The sequence below is a fragment of the Balaenoptera ricei genome, chromosome 8, assembly GCF_028023285.1.
Source record: "Balaenoptera ricei isolate mBalRic1 chromosome 8, mBalRic1.hap2, whole genome shotgun sequence".
NCBI lineage: Eukaryota > Metazoa > Chordata > Mammalia > Artiodactyla > Balaenopteridae > Balaenoptera > Balaenoptera ricei.
In genome coordinates, this window is record NC_082646.1 from 13,382,689 (window position 1) to 13,400,839 (window position 18,151).

The 18,151-nt window shown below is 37.3% G+C and overlaps 1 protein-coding gene across 3 annotated transcripts in view; it reads right to left on the reverse strand.

The window, feature by feature from the left end:
• Positions 1 to 18,151, reverse strand: part of CBL (Cbl proto-oncogene) — a 90,542-nt gene that overhangs the window by 53,307 nt on the left and 19,084 nt on the right. For all 3 annotated transcript variants that reach the window (XM_059930216.1, XM_059930214.1, XM_059930215.1), the window contains exon 2: positions 17,325 to 17,572. In XM_059930216.1, coding sequence (XP_059786199.1) covers positions 17,325 to 17,572 — 248 coding nt within the window. The remainder of the gene's footprint in view (positions 1 to 17,324; positions 17,573 to 18,151) is intronic.

Sequence of the window (18,151 nt, forward strand, 5' to 3'; positions counted from 1 at the left end):
CTATAGCATTTTTGAAATGTGGACATCAATATAGCAGTTCTTAAAGTGTGTTATGCAATCCCTAGGAGTCCTTGAGACCCTTTCAGAGGGTCTGCAATGTTAAAATTATTTCCATAATAATATTAAGACACCACATGATTCATCTTTTCCACTGTATTGATACTTGCATTGAAGGCACAAAGTTGGGTTGAGTCTGCTGGTGCCTTAGCTGAATCAAGGCAGGAGCACTGAACTGTACATGTAGGCACTGTACTCTTCACCATGACTTGCAGTAAAAACAAAAGCAAAATGCTAGTTGCACTTAAGAATGTCCTTGATGAAGCAGGAAAGACCATTAATTTTATTAAATTTTGAATATTGAGGACATTTTTAAAAGCATTGTGTGTGACAAAATAAGAAGTACACGAAAAGCACTCCTGTTGTAATAACAGTTGTCCTCAGGAAATGCATTTGTACAATGTCTTTTTTTTTTAACTATACTATTCCTTTTTTTTTTCTTTTTTTAAAATTAATTAATTAATTAATTTTTATTTTTGGCTATGTTGGGTCTTCGTTTCTGTGCGAGGCCTTTCTCTAGTTGCGGCAAGCGGGGGCCACTCTTCATCGCGGTGCGCGGACCTCTCACTATCGCGGCCTCTCTTGTTGCGGAGCACAGGCTCCAGATGCGCAGGCTCAGTAGTTGTGGCTCACGGGCCTAGTTGCTCCATGGCATGTGGGATCTTCCCAGACCAGGGCTCGAACCCGTGTCCCCTGCATTAGCAGGCAGATTCTCAACCACTGTGCCACCAGGGAAGCCCCAATATCTTTTTTTTGTTGTTGTTTTTAAAAAAAATTTTTATTTGAGCATAGTTGATTTACACGTGCAATGTTTAAATAGTTGAAGTAGTCGCTCTTTTGGTGGAATACCTTTTTTTGTAAACCACTTAAACCATTTTTTAGTGTACAATTCAGTAGCATTAAGTACATCCACACGTTGTATAATCATCACCTCTATCCATATCCAGAATTTTTCATCATACCAAACACAAATGTTAGCAGTAACTACCTACTCTCTACCGACCCAGCCTCCTGGTAACCTCATTTCTAACTTTCTGTCTCTATGAATTTGCCTAGATACCTCATATAAGTGTAATCATACAATATTTGTCTCTTTGTGTCTGATTTATTTCACTTAGCACAATGCTTTTAAGGTTCAGCCATGTTGTAGCATGTATCAGAACTTCATTTCTTTTTATAGCTGGATAATATTCCATTGTATGTATACATCACATATTGCTTGTCCATTCATCTACTGAGGGACACTTGGGTTGTTCCTACCTTTTGGCTACCATAAAATGCTGCTATGAACACGGGTGTACAAATATCTATTCAAGTCCCTACTTTTGATTCTTTGGGGGTAAATACCTAGAAGAATCACTGGATCATATGGTAATTCCATTTTCAACTTTTTGAGGAACCACTAAACTTTTTTTTTTTTTTTTTTCACTAAACTTTTTAAACAGTGGTTGCACTATTTTACATCTCCACTAGCAAAGGATGAGGGTTCCAGTATCTCTTCGCCAACTTTTGTCAGTTTCCCTTTTTTCATAATAGACGTTCTAATGGGTGTGAAGTGGTATCTCGTGGTTTTGATTTGCATTTCCCTAATGACATTGAGCTTCATTTCATGCACTTATTGGCCAACTGTATAACTTCTTGGGAGAAGTGTCTATTCAAATCTTCTGCTCATTTTTGAATTAGGTTTTTTTTGTTGTTTGTTTTTAAGGAACCATTTTGAGATATGTCAGAGCACACAGTTCTTTTATTTTATTTTATTTATTTATGGCTGTGTTGGGTCTTCGTTTCTGTGCGAGGACTTTCTCTAGTTGTGGCAAGCGGGGGCCACTCTTCATCGTGGTTCGCGGGCCTCTCACTATCGCGGCCTCTCTTGTTGCAGAGCACAGGCTCCAGACGCGCAGGCTCAGTAGTTGTGGCTCATGGGCCCAGTTGCTCCGCGGCATGTGGGATCTTCCCAGACCAGGGCTCGAACCCGTGTCCCCTGCATTGGCAGGCAGATTCTCAACCACTGCGCCACCAGGGAAGCCCTGAATTGGGTTTTTGTGTGTGTGTGTTTTTCTGTTGAGTTGTAAGAGTTCTTTACATACTCTGGATTTAAATCCCTTACCAAATATACGTTTTGCAAAAATTATCTCCCAGTTTGTGGGTTGTCTTTTCACTCTCTTGTTAGTGTCCTTTGATGGATAAAGTTTTAAATTTTGAAGAAGTTCAACTGATCAATTTTTTCTTTTATTGTCTATGCTTTTGGTGTCATAACTCAAGAAATCATTGCCCAATCCAAGATCATGAAGATTTTCTAAGGGTTTTTATTTAGCTCTTAAATTTAGGTCTTTGATCACTTAAACTTAATTTTTGTATATAAGGTAAAAGTCCAACTTCATCCTTTTGATTGTGGTTATCCAGTTTTCCCAGCACAATTTGTTGAAAAGACTTGGCATCCCTGTTGAAAATTAATTGACCATATGTGTGAAGGTGTATTTCTGGGCTATTTTATTCTATTGGTCTATATGCCTGTCCTTATGCCAGTACCACACCATCTTGATTACTGTAGCTTTGTAGTAAAGCTTTGAAATCAGGAAGTGTGAGTCTTCCAATTTTGTCGTTTTTCTAAATTGTTTTGTTTTTTTGAGGTCCCTTGAGATTTTTTTTTTTGGCCGCATTGGGTCTTTGTTGCTGCGTGCAGCCTTGCTCTAGTTGCGGCAAGTGGGGGCTACTCTTCATTGCGGTGCATGGGCTTCTTATTGCGGTGGCTTCTCTTGTTGTGGAGCACAGGCTCTAGGCGCGCGGGCTTCAGTAGTTGTGGCACATGGGCTCAGCAGTTGTGACTCGCGGGCTCTAGAGAGCCGGCTCAGTAGTTGTGGCACGCGGGCTTAGTTGCTCCGCAGCATGTGGGATCTTCCTGGACCAGGGATCGAACCCATGTCCCCTGCATTGGCAGGCAGATTCTTAACCACTGTGCCACCAGGGAAGTCCCACTGAGATTCTTAATTAATTTTAAGATTAGCCTGTCAATTTCTACCAAAAGGGCAGCTAGAATTCTAATAGGAATTGCACTGGACCTCTAGATCAATGTGGGGAGTACGGCCATCCTAACAATACTAAATCTCCCCAATCTATGACATGGAATAGCTTTCCATTTATTTGGTTCTTTTTTAACTTCTTTCAGCAGCATTTTATTGTTTTCAGTGTACAAGTCTTTAGCCTCTTTGGTTAAATTTATTCCTAAATATTTTATTCTCTTTGATGCTATTATAAATGGAATTGTTTTCTTAATTTCATTTTTGGATTGTTCATTGCTGGTGTGTAGAAAGAATACAATTGAGTTTTGTAAAGTTTTGCATTTGATCTTGTATCCTGCAACTTTGCAGAACTCAACTACTGGTTCTAGTAGTAGTGGTTTTTTTAGTGGATTCCTTAGGATTTTCTACAAACAAGATCATGTCATGTACAAATAGAGATAGTTTTACTTCTTCCTTTTCCTTGTGGGTGCTTTTTACTTCTTTTTCTTGCCTAATCACTCTGGCTAGAACGTCATATGTTGAATAGAACCTATGTTGAATAGAAGTGGTGAGAGCAGGGCTTCCCTGGCGGCGCAGTGGTTGAGAGTCTGCCTGCCGATGCAGGGGACACGGGTTCGAGCCCTGGTCTGGGAAGATCCCACATGCCGCGGAGCGACTGGGCCCTTGAGCCACAATTGCTGAGCCTGCGCGTCTGGAGCCTGTGCTCCGCAACGGGAGAGGCCGCGATAGTGAGAGGCCCGCGCACCACAATGAAGAGTGGCCCCCGCTTGCCACAACTAGAGAAAGCCCTCTCACAGAAACGAGGACCCAACACAGCCATAAATAAATAAATAAATAAATAAATAAATAAATAAATAAATAAATAAATAAAAGACGTGGTGAGAGCAGACACCCTTGTCTTATTCCTGATGTTAGGTGGAAAGCTTTCAGTCTTTCATCTTTGAGTATAATGTTAGCTGTGGGATTTTCATACATGGCATGGAATACCATTTCTACTTAAAAGAATGACTAATAGACAAAGTATGGTTACTCAGACTCGAATATTTGGCAGACAGTTTCTCCAAAATAAACAAAGTGACCTGTCACCTCAAGGAAAACAACTGATAGTTTTTGTTGTCAATAATAAAACTCAAGCTTTTAAGTAAAAATCAGAATTTTTAAAAAAGCCTATCCTCCACTATGAACTTAACAGTTTCCAAATAAAACTTTTCTAATGATATTTAATTAATGAATGTGATTGTAGAATGATGTGTCAACACTTGAAAATCTACATAACCTAGTGAACCAATATTTTCCAAGTGACCAAGGTATGATGCTACAAAATCGTGCATGGGTAAAAGATTCATTCCAAATGCAAGATAGACCAATGAATGTTAATGTAACAAGGTATAAAATGTTCATTGAGGCAGTTTAAGAGATTTACAAAAATGTAAAACTACTTATTTTTTAAAATATTTTCCAGGAAGTTCCCTAGTGGCCTAGTGGTTAGGATTCCAGGCTTTCACTGCCGTGGCCCGGGTTCAATCCCTCCTCGGGGAACTAAGATCCTGCAAGCTGTGCGGCGTGGCCAAAAGGAAAAAAAAAAGAATTGAAAAAAATTTTTTTCCATTAAAATGTCTTCACTTTTAAAAAAATGTTTTTATGTCAACATGTAATGGACTTGTTACTGTTATTATTAAATGTTAATAGTTATTTTAAATATTTAAATATTTTTCAATTTCTCAGTTTTAATATTGAATATAGTAAATATTGATAGATATAACCCACATACATGAAAGTTCTTTGAGGTCCTCAATGATTTACAGAGTGTAAAAGGGTCCTGAAACCAAAAAGTTTGAGGAAAAAACTGTATTAATTAACAAAAGCTCTACACAGCAAAGTAGATATTTGGTTTAAAGCAAACAAACAGTACTTTAGGCACTCATTCAGCCAACCCCTACATTAGAATTTCTTAAGATCTTATTATCACATATTAACAAACCATAGTAACTTATGATTGACCGGTTTACAAGCACTGTCATATTAGAGTTGTACAGGATGGTTTTGAGAACTAAATGTGACTTCTTCACTGTCATGAAACTTCACCTTCTCCATTATAGCCCAGTTTTCTAGCCTCTTAAGCTGGGAACTTAGGACTGTCTGACTAGGTTCACTGAACTCAATTGAATCTACCAATCATGTTACTACAAGAAATGGGAAGTTTTCCAGGATTGTCCTTGTGAATGCAAGCTGTCACCTAAGAGGTATCACATCTTTTTCTTCGTTTAAAAAATAATTTGGTTGATTAAATATTAATTATAGAAAATTTAGAAAATATATAAACAGAAAGAAAATTTAAATTACCTCTAATTCCAGTACCCAGAAATAAGTACTGTTGATATTTTGGTATCATTCCTTCCAGGTTTTTTCTATATTTCTTAAATACTTTTTATAAAAATGAGATCTTATTAGTTATACATACAATTCTGTGGTCTCTTTTCTTCTCCTTTATAGGAATATTATAGTCATCATGCTGTACATTATATCCCCAGGACTTACTCATAACTGGAAATTTGTACCTTTTGACACCTTCACCTATTTCTTTAATACATTGTTTGCCTATCATTAATCTTTATTGACAAAAAATTTTTAGTGTCTACATTGTACACCATATCTTCTCTTGTTTATGTAATTCATCTTATGTTGGACATTTAGGTTGTTTCTAGGTTTTGCCTTTCATATACAGCATCTAAATGAATGGCTTTGTAATTGTATTTTAACCCAAATCCCTTTTCTGTTCTTTCTGATAAATTTCTAAAAGTGGAACTATTGAGCAAAATTCTAAATCTTTCTATATAAATCACCCTCCAGACAGAAAGGCTAAACCAGTTTCATTCTACCACAACCAGGTATGAGAGTACTCACATTCCTATACCCTCCTTTTAAACACTAATTATAAGTAGATTTTTCCTTTTGTTGTGTTTGATTTTTCCCTTTTTTTGCCAATTTTGCAGGTCAAAAGAAAATTATTTTATGACTAACAAATTGGACTGTTCTTTAATATTCATATTTGGTCTTTTACGCTTCTTCTTTCATGGATTATTTATTTCCTTTGCTAATTTTCTATTTAGACAGAATTTGGAGGGGGGAAGGGAGGATACTTATTTATTTTTCTTTCCTTTTTTTTAAATTGAAGTGTAGTTGATGTACAATGTTGTGTTAATTTTTGCTGTACAGCAGAGATTCAGTTATACATATACATACATTCTTTTTTATATTCTTTTCCATTATGGTTTATCACAGGATATTGAATATAGTTCCCTGTGTTATACAGTAGGACCTTGTTGTTTATCCATTCTACATATACTAGTTTGCATCTGCTAACCTCAAATTCCCACTCCATCCCTCCTCCACCCCCCTTCCCTTTGGCAACCACAGGTATGTTCTTTAAGTCTGTGAGTCTGTTTCTGTTTTGTAAATAAGTTCATTTGTATCATTTTTCTTAGATTCCGCATATCAGTGATATCATATGATATTTGTCTTTCTCTGACTTACTTCACTTAGTATGATTATCTCTAGGTCCATCCATGTTGCTGCAAATGGCATTATTTCATTCTTTTTTTATGGCTGAGTACTATTCAATTGTATATATATATACACACACCCACACACCACATCTTCTTTATCCATTCATATGTCAGTGGACATTTAGGTTGCTTCCATGTCTTGGCCTTTGTGAATAGTGCTGCTATGAACATAGGGGTGCGTGTATCTTTTTGAATTACAGTTTTGTCCAGATATATGCCCAGGAGTCGGATTGCTATTATCATATGGCAACTCTATTTTTAGTTTTTTGAGGAACCTCCATACTGTTTTCCATAGTGGCTGCACCAACTTACATTTCCACCAACAGTACAGGAGGGTTTTCCTTTTAGAGAGAATTTTTTGTTTTTGGTTTTTTATTCCTTGCCTACTACTTTAATCTATTCTCTCCTTTCTTCCTTTGTTGTGCCTCCTTTTAAATCTCCTTTGCTGACTTCTCTCCCCTGCCAGATGATTTTGCCCACTCTCATGGCTTTAAATACTATTCTTGAACATCACCAAATTTCTATCTCTATTCCAGATCTCTCCTTCTGAACTCCAAACTCTAATATAGCCAACCAATTGCCTGCTTGACATATCACCTTAGATGGCTCATGAGAATATCTCAAACTTAAAGTTGTCCAAAATGGAACTCTTAATTCCCCTCTCTCAATGTACTTCTCCCCACATTTGTACTCTGAATTCCCCATTTTAGTAACTGCCACCAACTGGTAGAGTTAATGACCACAAACCTACATCCTTGATTCTTCCCTGTCATCTTTTCTCACCCTCCTCTTGTCCAATCCACCACCAATTCTTATTGAGTCTAGCTCCAGTCCACCTCTTATTGGTCCATTTTTCTTCCTTTCAACTTTTTCATCCTTAGTCTATACTATCTCATCTCTTATCTGGTACACAGCAGTAACCTTTTAACCTGTCCCTCTACTTCCATCATTGCTACTTCCACAAGCCTAATCCATTTCCCACACAACAGCCAATACTATCACTGTAGAAGAAAAATCAGATCATGACTTTCCCCTGTTTTATACCTTTCCATGGCTTCCCATTACACCATCTATACACTGGCTCAAACCAGAAACCTATCCAATCCATTAGCAAATCATGTTATGCTAGCTTTAAAACACAGCAAGTTCTGTCCATTTCTTTCCATCTCTACTACCACCACTTTGTTTCAAGCCATCATCATCTCTCTCCTGAACCAAAAAGATACAGGAGCATGGTGCTGCCCCCTTCCCAGTTGTAAGAAAGGCATTCCTAATGTAAGTGGGAATCTTTTCTCACCAAGCCCAAACTCCTCAACAAAAAGTTCTAAGCCACCATTATCTACCAATAGGATTTGGCACACTTGTTGAAACCTATTTTCAGGGTGCTAGGGAAAAACTATAGCAGTATGAATACTACTGTTAGCTTGTGAATCACCACTCTTCCACTGGAGGATAATCTGGAAACCAAAAGAATATTAGTTCAGTGGTTATAGCTTGGAAACTAATAGAAAACGAGAAAACATAAGGTTATAAGCATCACGAGAGCTGTTTACTGCTCTATCACTGTTCTTAGAGCAGTGCCTACCACAGAGAAAATACTCATTACTATTTTTTCTTTAATGAATGGTTAGCACATAAGCTTTTAGTTATTTCTGAATTATTCCTGGCTAAATACAACAAAACCAAATTTTGACAATTTCAGTTTATAACTACCTCTAAAAAGACAACATAGTTACAACAGAAAAGTTTAATCTTACTTCCAAAATGGATACAATAAGACAATGACAATTTAAAATTAACTGCACTGTATAACCCCATTCAGCTTCTACTATAACATCCTGCGCTCTAACGAAAACAGGCACAAAAACGAGTTAAAGATAACAGGCAAGAAAGCAGCTTATGGTTTTGCTGAATTAATTTTTTATAAAGTCTAAGAAGAATGAGGGCAAATATCTTTAGAGTAGTTAATTTACCTAATATCCTCTCTAAAACAAAAACAGGAAGCAACTATATTATATACTGATAGATACACTTATGTACACTCTTCTAGAGAATATTTAAGGGATTAGCTCCTCAACATCCAGTCTGGCAACAAATTCCCTCATGTACATGGCTTTGGGGGAACAGATATGTTCCCCAAGCCATAGCAGGTTTGTTTAGAGATGACACCTTGCCCACGCTGGACTAATCACAGCACTTAGCTTTTCTTTCCAGAGTTGATTGGTCCAGAGATAATCAATTGATCTATACCAAGCCTAAGTCAAAACTGGAACCAAGAGGTAGATGCTCTGTTACCATAAGAAACCTGTAAGATGTAAATCTTGGGTGTAGCAGAGGCCAGATTTCCCCACAATTCAGACATTAATCTGCATTGAGAGAATGCAGATAGTGTCCTGGTAGCATTTTCAACCGTGGTTTCAGTTATTCCTGAGGCTTGCTTGCATTCTTGCCCTTAGTGCAACTCAAGATATTCACTTTTTCTAGAATATTACAAGTCTACAAATTTTCCTCTCCCAAGAAGAAAAAGCAGGAACAAAGCATAAAAGGCCTATAACATTCTTTTGTGATAAAAAACAAAAACAAAAACACTGAGTAAAAAAGAAATAGAAACTTTCTCAACCTGATAAAGGGCATCTATGAAAATCCCACAGTTAACATCATACTCAATGGTGAAAGACTGAAAGTTTTCCTCCTAACATCAGGAACAAGACAAGGATGTCTGCTCTCACTACTTCTATTCAACATAGGTTCTATTCAACATATGAGGTTCTAGCCAGAGCGATTAGGCAAGAAAAAAAGCATCCACAAAGGAAAGGAAGAAGTAAAACTATCATCATTTGCATACAAAAAGAGATCATGCAAGATCATGCAAACATGATCTTATTTACATAATATTCTAGGGAATCCACTAAAAAAACGACTACTACTAGAACCAATAGATGAGTTCTGCAAAGTTGCAGGATACAAGGTCAAATACAAAACTTCACAAAACTCAACTGTATTCTTCCCACACACCAGCAATGAACAATCCAAAAATGAAATTAAGAAAACAATTCCATTTATAATAGCATCAGAAAGAATAAAATATTCAGGAATAAATTTAACCAAAGAGGCGAAAGACTTATACACTGAAAACAATAAAATGCTGCTGAAAGAATTTTAAAAAGAACCAAATAAATGGAAAGATATTCCATGTCATAGATTGGGGAGATTTAGTATTGTTAAGATGGCAGTACTCCCCACATTGATCTAGAGGTCGATTGCAATTCCTATTAGAATTCCAGCTGCCCTTTTGGTAGAAATTTTCAGGCTAATCCTAAAATTCATTAAGAATCTCAAGGGACCTCAAAAAGCCAAAACAATTTAGAAAAAGGACAAAATTGGAAGACTCACACTTTCTGATTTCAAAGCTTTACTACAAAGCTACAGTAATCAAGATGGTGTGGTACTGGCATAAGGACAGACATATAGACCAGTGGAATAAAATAGAGAGCCCAGAAATACACCTTTACACATACGATCAATTAATTTTCAACATGGATGCCAACTCCATTCAATGAGGAAAGGACAGTCTTTTCAACAAATGGTGCTGGGAAAACTGGATGACCACAATCAAAAGAATGAAGTTGGGGCTTCCCTGGTGGCGCAGTGGTTGAGAATCTGCCTGCCAATGCAGGGGACACGGGTTCAAGCCCTGGTCTGGGAAGATCCCACATGCCGCGGAGCAACTGGGCCCATGAGCCACAACTACTGAGCCTGCGCGTCTGGAGCCTGTGCTCCACAACAAGAGAGGCCGCGACAGTGAGAGGCCCGCGACCACGATGAAGAGTGGCCCCTGCTCGCCACAACCAAAGAAAGCCCTCACACAGAAACGAAGACCCAACACAGCCAAAAATAAATAAATTAATTAATTAATTAAAAAAAAAAAAAAAAAAAAGAATGAAGTTGGACCCTACCTTACACCATAAACAAAAACTAACTCAAAATGATCAGAAGTGTAATCTTCATGACCTTGGATTAGGCAATGGTTTCTTACCTATGAAATCAAAAGCACAAGTACCCAAAGAAAAAATACGGGACTTAATCAAAATTAAAAACTTTTGTGCTTCAAATGATACTATCAAGAAAGTGAAAAGACAACCCACAGAATGGGAATAAAGTTTTATGAATCGTGTCTGATAAGAATCTAGTACCCAGAATATGTAAAGAACTCTTACAACTCAACAATAAAAAGACAAGTAAGGACTTCCCTGGTGGCACAGTGGTTAAGAATCTTCCTGCCACAATGGAATATTACTCAGCCATAAAAGGTACGAAATTGAGTCATTTGTTGAGACGTGGATGGATCTAGAGACTGTCATACAGAGTGAAGTAAGTCAGAAAGAGAAAAACAAATATCGTATATTAATGCATGTATGCGGAACCTAGAAAAATGGTACAGATGAGCCAGTTTGCAGGGCAGAAGTTGAGACACAGATGTAGAGAATGGACATATGGACACCAAGGGGGGAAAACTGCGGTGAGGTGGGGATGGTGGTGTGCTGAATTGGGCGATTGGGATTGACATGTATACACTGATGTGTATAAAACTGATGCCTAGTAAGAACCTGCAGTATAAAAAAACAAACAAAACAACTAATACTAAACTTTCATTGGGTTATTTGTATGGAAATATGTTAATATAAATGTTTCAGACATTACATGAAATTTCTAAAAATCTTATATTTGTATTTGTATGGAAATATGTATGGAAATATGTTAATATAAATGTTTCAGACATTACATGAAATTTCTAAAAATCTTATATTTGTATTTGTATGGAAATATGTTAATATAAATGTTTCAGACATTACATGAAATTTCTAAAAATCTTATATGTTCTGGTATAATGTTATAAGTAATAATCCTAGTTATTACTTTAAAATGTATATCTCAGAAATAACTAATTTTCTTGTCAACTGCATTATTATGAACTTTCATCAAATCTTTAACCGTGGTCATTTTTAAGTCTTTTGTCATTTACAGACAGTTCTGGGTGTACTCTGATGATTTTGCAAATATGTTCCTATAAAAGGGTTTCATCTTCAAGAAATTCATGGAAAAGACTCTGACAAGTACAGGTTTCTGGTAACTGACTGTACTGCTGAACTGAATGAATAAGCATTTTCAGAACTCTAATGAAAAACTGATGAACTCATAAAAGTGCTAACAAAAGATCAAGATGAAAAAAAAAATTAATTACATGGGACTGAGTGAACTGATGAGGATGAGTATAATTTTTGTGACTTTCTGTCTGAATTAAAAAAAAAAAAAAATCCCACAAGGACTCAGAGGCAAAGAATATACAAATCAATTTTCACTGCAAAGTAAAGGAGCTGTTACAGTGGAGGATTACTGGACTGAATGTCAATATTATGACATAGTATGAGTGTGTTTCATGTTTGGTAATTGCAATCATTGTTGCTTTTGTTGTGGTCATCCATGTACAATGCTTGGTGTCAGTCTATTTATCTCTTGTAAAAATAAAATACAGTGTGTGTGTGTAAAAAAAAAAAAAAAAAAAAACAATTACAATAGTAACATCAGAGATCACAGATCCCCATAACAAATACGGTAATAATGAAAAAGTTTGAAATATTGTGAGAATTACCAAAATGTGACACAGAAACACTAAGTGAGCAAATGCTGCTGGAAAAATGGCCCTGATCAAATATTCAGTGCAGGGTTGTGACGAACAATTCGGTTTGTGAAAAACGCGATATCCGCAAAGTGCAGTAAAGCACAGTAAAACAAGGTATGCCCATAAGGGCAAGTTAGAAAAAGGCATTTCTCAGGGGTGATTATGCAAAGAAATACATTTTTTCTATACAGCTGACTTGATTTCCATCCCTCCTTCTCTTCCACTCTGCTACACTTGTCTCTTGAAACTGTATTAGAGTTTGGGTGAATTAAGCCATGTTTTCAGGTTCAATTCCATTAGCTCCAGTTTTCTTTTCCTAGTTGTGGGTGCCAAGCAGTCTCTTAAGAATTGCTGATAGGGCTTCCCTGGTGGCGCAGTGGTTGAGAATCTGCCTGCCAATGCAGGGGACACGGGTTCGAGCCCTGGTCTGGGAGGATCCCACATGCCGCGGAGCAACTAAGCCCGTGAGCCACAATTGCTGAGCCTGCGCGTCTGGAGCCTGTGCTCCGCAACGGGAGAGGTCGCGATAGTGAGAGGCCCGCGCACCGCGATGAAGAGTGGTCCCCACTTGCCGCAACTAGAGAAAGCCCTCGCACAGAAACGAAGACCCAACACAGCCATAAATAAATAAATAAAATTTAAAAAAAAAAAAAGAATTGCTGATAGATCAAGAAAGAGTCCTTTTTAAAACCAAGAAAGCAACGTACCATTGAAATTCACTGTGGGCCATCAGTGTCACCTTTCTATACAAAGATAATACTCCTGCAACCAGGCCCACCCATCATCATTTTCAGAGCAACAACAAACTTCACTCAGTATCAGAGATCATCACTTTAAGGTTTTGGAACTGTAATGCACAAACTCAGAAATAATGATGATTCTCATACACATAAAAATAGATGGACTAGGTATAAAGTATTGCTTTCTTTTCACTTCAAGTACAACTTTCCTTCCCTGACTGTCCAAGAGTAGTGCCTCTGCAGAGTGGTCTGGAGATTTATGTGTTTTTACACTGTGTTTCTCTCTCATGTATTTCTCTTGCTATCTTTCTGGGAAGTTTGGAAATTATGAAACTTGGTTCCTTATGGTGTTCATAGACAAATACAATGATAACTAATGATGTGCACTGCTTCATATTAAAATGCATCATTTCTTTGCTTCTAAAAAAAAAAAAAAAAAAAAAAAAGAATCTTCCTGCCAATGCAGGGGACACGGGTTCGGGCCCTGGTCCGGGAAGATCCTACATGCTGCAGAGCAACTACGCCTGTGTGCCACAACTACTGAGACTGTGCTCTACAGCCCACAAGCCACAACTACTAAAGCCCGCGCACCTAGAGCCCGTGCTCCGTGGCAAGAGAAGCCACTGCAATGAGAATCCCGCGCACCGCAACAAAGAGTAGCCCCCACTCACCACAACTAGAGCAAGCCTGCGTACAGCAACAAAGACCCAAAGCAGCCAAAAATAAAATAAATAAATTTATTTTAAAAAAAAGACAAGTAACCCAGTTCAAAAAATGAGCAGAGGATTCAAACAGACATTTCTCCAAAGAACATATACAAATGGACAATAAACATGTAAAAAGACTGCTCATTATGTTACTCATTAGGGAAATGAAAATCAAAACCACAAAGAGATATCTACTTCATACCCAGTAAGATGGCTATAACCAAAATAATAATAATAATAATAAGTATTGGTGAGAAGTTGGAACCCCCATACATTGCTCGGGGAATGTAAAATGGTGCAGCTGCAGTGGAAACAGTTTGGTGGTTCCTCAAAATGTTAAACATAGAATTACCATATGACTCAGTAATTCCAGTCCTAGGTATATACCCAATAGAACTGAAAACATAGAGCTTCACAAAAAATTGTACATAAATGTTCATAGTAGCATTATTAATAATAGTCAAAAGTGGAAACAACCCAAATGTCCATAATCAAAATGGCAATACAATAAAATATTATTTAGCCATAAAAAAGAAAGAAGTACTATTCTATGCTACAACATGGATGAACGTGAAAACATGCTAAGTGAAAGAAGCCAGACAAAAAAGGCCACATGTTATATGATTCCACTTAAATGAAACGTCTAGAACAGGCAAATCCGCAGAGACGGAAAGTAAATATTAGTGATCACCAAAGGCTGGAGGGAAGCAGGAGTGGGGAAAGGGGAGTGACTGCTAATGAACATGGGGTTTCTTTTTGGGGTGACAGAAATGTTCTAGAATTATATAGTAGTGATGGTTGCACAACTTTGTGAACACACTAAAAACCACTGAATTATACACTTTACAAGGTAAATTTTATAGTATATGAATTATATCTCAATTTTTTTTACCTTTTTTTTTTTTTTTTTTTTTAAATTTTATTTATTTATTTATTTATGGCTGTGTTGGGTCTTCGTTTCTGTGCGAGGGCTTTCTCTAGTTGTGGCAAGTGGGGGCCACTCTTCATCGCGGTGCGCGGGCCTTTCACTATTGGCCTCTCTTGTTGCGGAGCACAGGCTCCAGACGCGCAGGCTCAGCAATTGTGGCTCACGGGCCTAGTCGCTCCGCGGCATGTGGGATCTTCCCAGACCAGGGCTCGAACCCGTGTCCCCTGCATTGGCAGGCAGATTCTCAACCACTGCGCCACCAGGGAAGCCCTATATCTCAATTTTTTAAACTGAATACAAAAAAAGCCTCCAAACAACCAAAATACAGATCACAAAGATGGTACAGTATAGCCATATATTTTCCTTTACTGGAAAAAAAAAATGTATTCTCACATCAAATTTATTTATTCTCACTTTATATATAATTTGTACAAACCTGGTTGTATGGTCAAAGCATATAGTGGATTAAAAGCTTCATATTAGGGGAAATGAAATTGATACGGACAGACACACTGACAGTAAGGTTTTGTTAAAAAGGTAAAAGAACTTACAAGCACTGTGTGAAGCCATTTAGTAAGGGCAAATTGGTCTACGCATTTCATTAGGTTCTGGCAGTACCAATGATAAACAGCCTGATACAACAATCTATACTTACAGTAATGAAAATAATGAAGATGATTAACATAATAAGAGCTAACCCACTTATCACTTTCAATGTGCCAATCACTGTTGTAAGTACCGAACATTTAGTTACTTATTAAACTCCCAACAATCCTACAAGGAAAGTAATACTATTATCTCATTTTACAGATGAAGAAACCGAAGAATCACACAGCTAAGTTAAGTGGAAAAGTTAAGATTCAAACTAAGGCAGTTGGCTTCAGAGTCCCTCCTCTTCTTAACCAGTAGACTATTCTGCCTCTCAGTGACGAACTGTCAGTCATTAAAAAAAAAAAAAAACAAAAAACAAAGTCAAACAATGTTCAGTGTGCTCTAAGAAGACTGAAAAATCTACAATTTTTATTCCACTATTTAAAAAAAAAAAAAAAAAACCTGTTCTATGGCAGCCTGTTATCTATAGGAGAAAGTCTTGAGGTCAAAAAACAGCTCTTTACAATCTGACTCCAACCCATATTTCCAGCTTATCTATCTCCCCTAATTCTAGCCAAACCAGACCGCTCACGTTCCTTAAACAAACAGAGCCTGCATTTTCATGCCACTGTGTTAAAGGCCTTTTCTTCACTCCTCTGCCTAGAAAATTCCTACTTACCCTTCAAAATCTAGCTCAAATAACACTTCCTCTGTGCCACCTTCCCCGATGCCACTAGGTAAAACTGTGTTCATACAGCATTTTGTACACATCTCTATTAAAGTATTTATCACATGACATCAGAATTGAATACTTAACTCTCCTTTTCACCTCCTAGAATTAGAACCTAGTACACTGTGGATAATGAATAAAAATTTTAAGTTTTGGTACGTAATAAAGTCCAAAATTATTTTTTAATTCAGCAATACAAAATGACAAAAGTCATGAAATTTAAATAATTAAAATGGACAAAGTTCATTTTCACATAAATGAGATGTTACAAAGGTCCCTACAGATTGAATTCAGTTACCAGAAACCTTTTTAAGAAGAAAATACTAATACTCTGGACCAAACCTGAGTAATCTGTCACAGTAAAGGTAACACGAATAATGATGTGGGTAAAATTTTAAGTGAGAGATGAAGGTTCCCAGAATCTAAGCCAACAGAGTCAAACGCTACAAGGATACCATTTAGTAAGTTACTGCTCGGCATGCTAACTGAATGCCCTCAGAAATTACTGTCCCTCCCAATTCAAGTCACTTCTCAAGAGTAAGTTATTCCCTAAAAATTATAATAGAATTTACATTTATTACTTGTTCCAGATGAGTTAATATTTAATTCCAATTAGACAAAACCAAACACAACTATACCATGCATACAATCAACTTGTTTCTCTCCCAGTGCATAATATACGACAACCAAGCCAATAACATATGGGACAGTCAGTATAGTTTTTAGTATTTAATAAGTACAAAGGAATACCTATTGGTCCTTCAAATGTTTATTGAATTAACTGCATTTTGCCAATTCTATTTGAAAAGTATTCTATTCTATCCTATTTGAAAAGTTACTTTACTTATAAGGAAATGTCATTTTACTTGGCTTTATTAAAAAAAAGTTATCCAAACTACTGGCTAATTTTTTTCCTATTATCCCATACTTATAACCTACTTAATATGCTACCAGCTTGGGCAAAATCCTCTTACTGTTTACTGCCAACCCCAACTTCTTTCTTTCAAACTCTCACCTATCCACAAACTTTCATGATCTTCAGGGCCTCTGAAAGACCTACTGCCTCCAACTCATCTTCATGACTGCAAGTCACTGACTTTTCAGAGGTAAACAAATAATCAGAGCTAGGGATGGATCAATACCCTCCAAGGTAACCTTTTATACAAAACACAGCTTTAAGTCAAATGTCAACTTTGCATTCTATTCTTATTGACATAAAATTAAAACCAACTCAACTATTTCTATGTGTTACCTATTCGGGCAGTCACAGACCTGAATAAATATTTGTGTAGTATTCTCCATTACCTAGGCTGAGAATTCTCCTCATACATTCTTTCTTTCCCCTCCTTGAAGAGGCTTATGGTCTGCTTAGTTTTCTTCATCAAATTCTCCATGAACACCCTAAAATACTCATTTTCTCCAAGGGTCTCCATCTTCCCCTCATATCTTGACAAGATAGTGCGGAGATGCTGGTAGGTGTCTGGCAGCAGGTCTAAGATATAAGGTGGGCTATTCTTTAGCGCCAGCTTTGGGTTCTGACACAACCGCACCACCTGCAACAAATGGAAAAGAAGGGCTATTACTTGGAGGATCTTAAGGGCAATTTCCTTTTTTAAGTTTAGAAAGTTATAAAATATGTCCTCTTTTGCGGAAATACGAAAAATGCACAAGAATATAAGAAATGATCCATAACCCCCACACACACCCACAGGCAATCACTTTACATTTTTAGTAGTCTCCCTAGAGGGTGGGTTCTCAAAACCATATCTAACAGTTCAGACAACACATAGAAGACTAAACAATTGGGGTGGGGAAGACATCCACATACATGCCTAAAAAATGCTAGATGAAGCATGGCGAATTCCTCTGAAATGCATGGCTCACGCCACAGCAGAATAAAGAAAATTTCCAGGGGCAGAAATAAAGAACGTGGCTGCCCTGGGAGGTAAACCTGGTAACGTAGGAGCCTAGAGCTTTAACAACCACTAGGGGACAGGAGCACAGAGGCCTTGGACCCAGCAAAGAGTTGAACTGAGACACCATTCCTTCCCATATAAATGCCGAACTCTCAGAATTTGCCTGGTTAATTCATTTTACCTTCTTTTACTTTCAACTTTTCTCAGTTCTTAGTT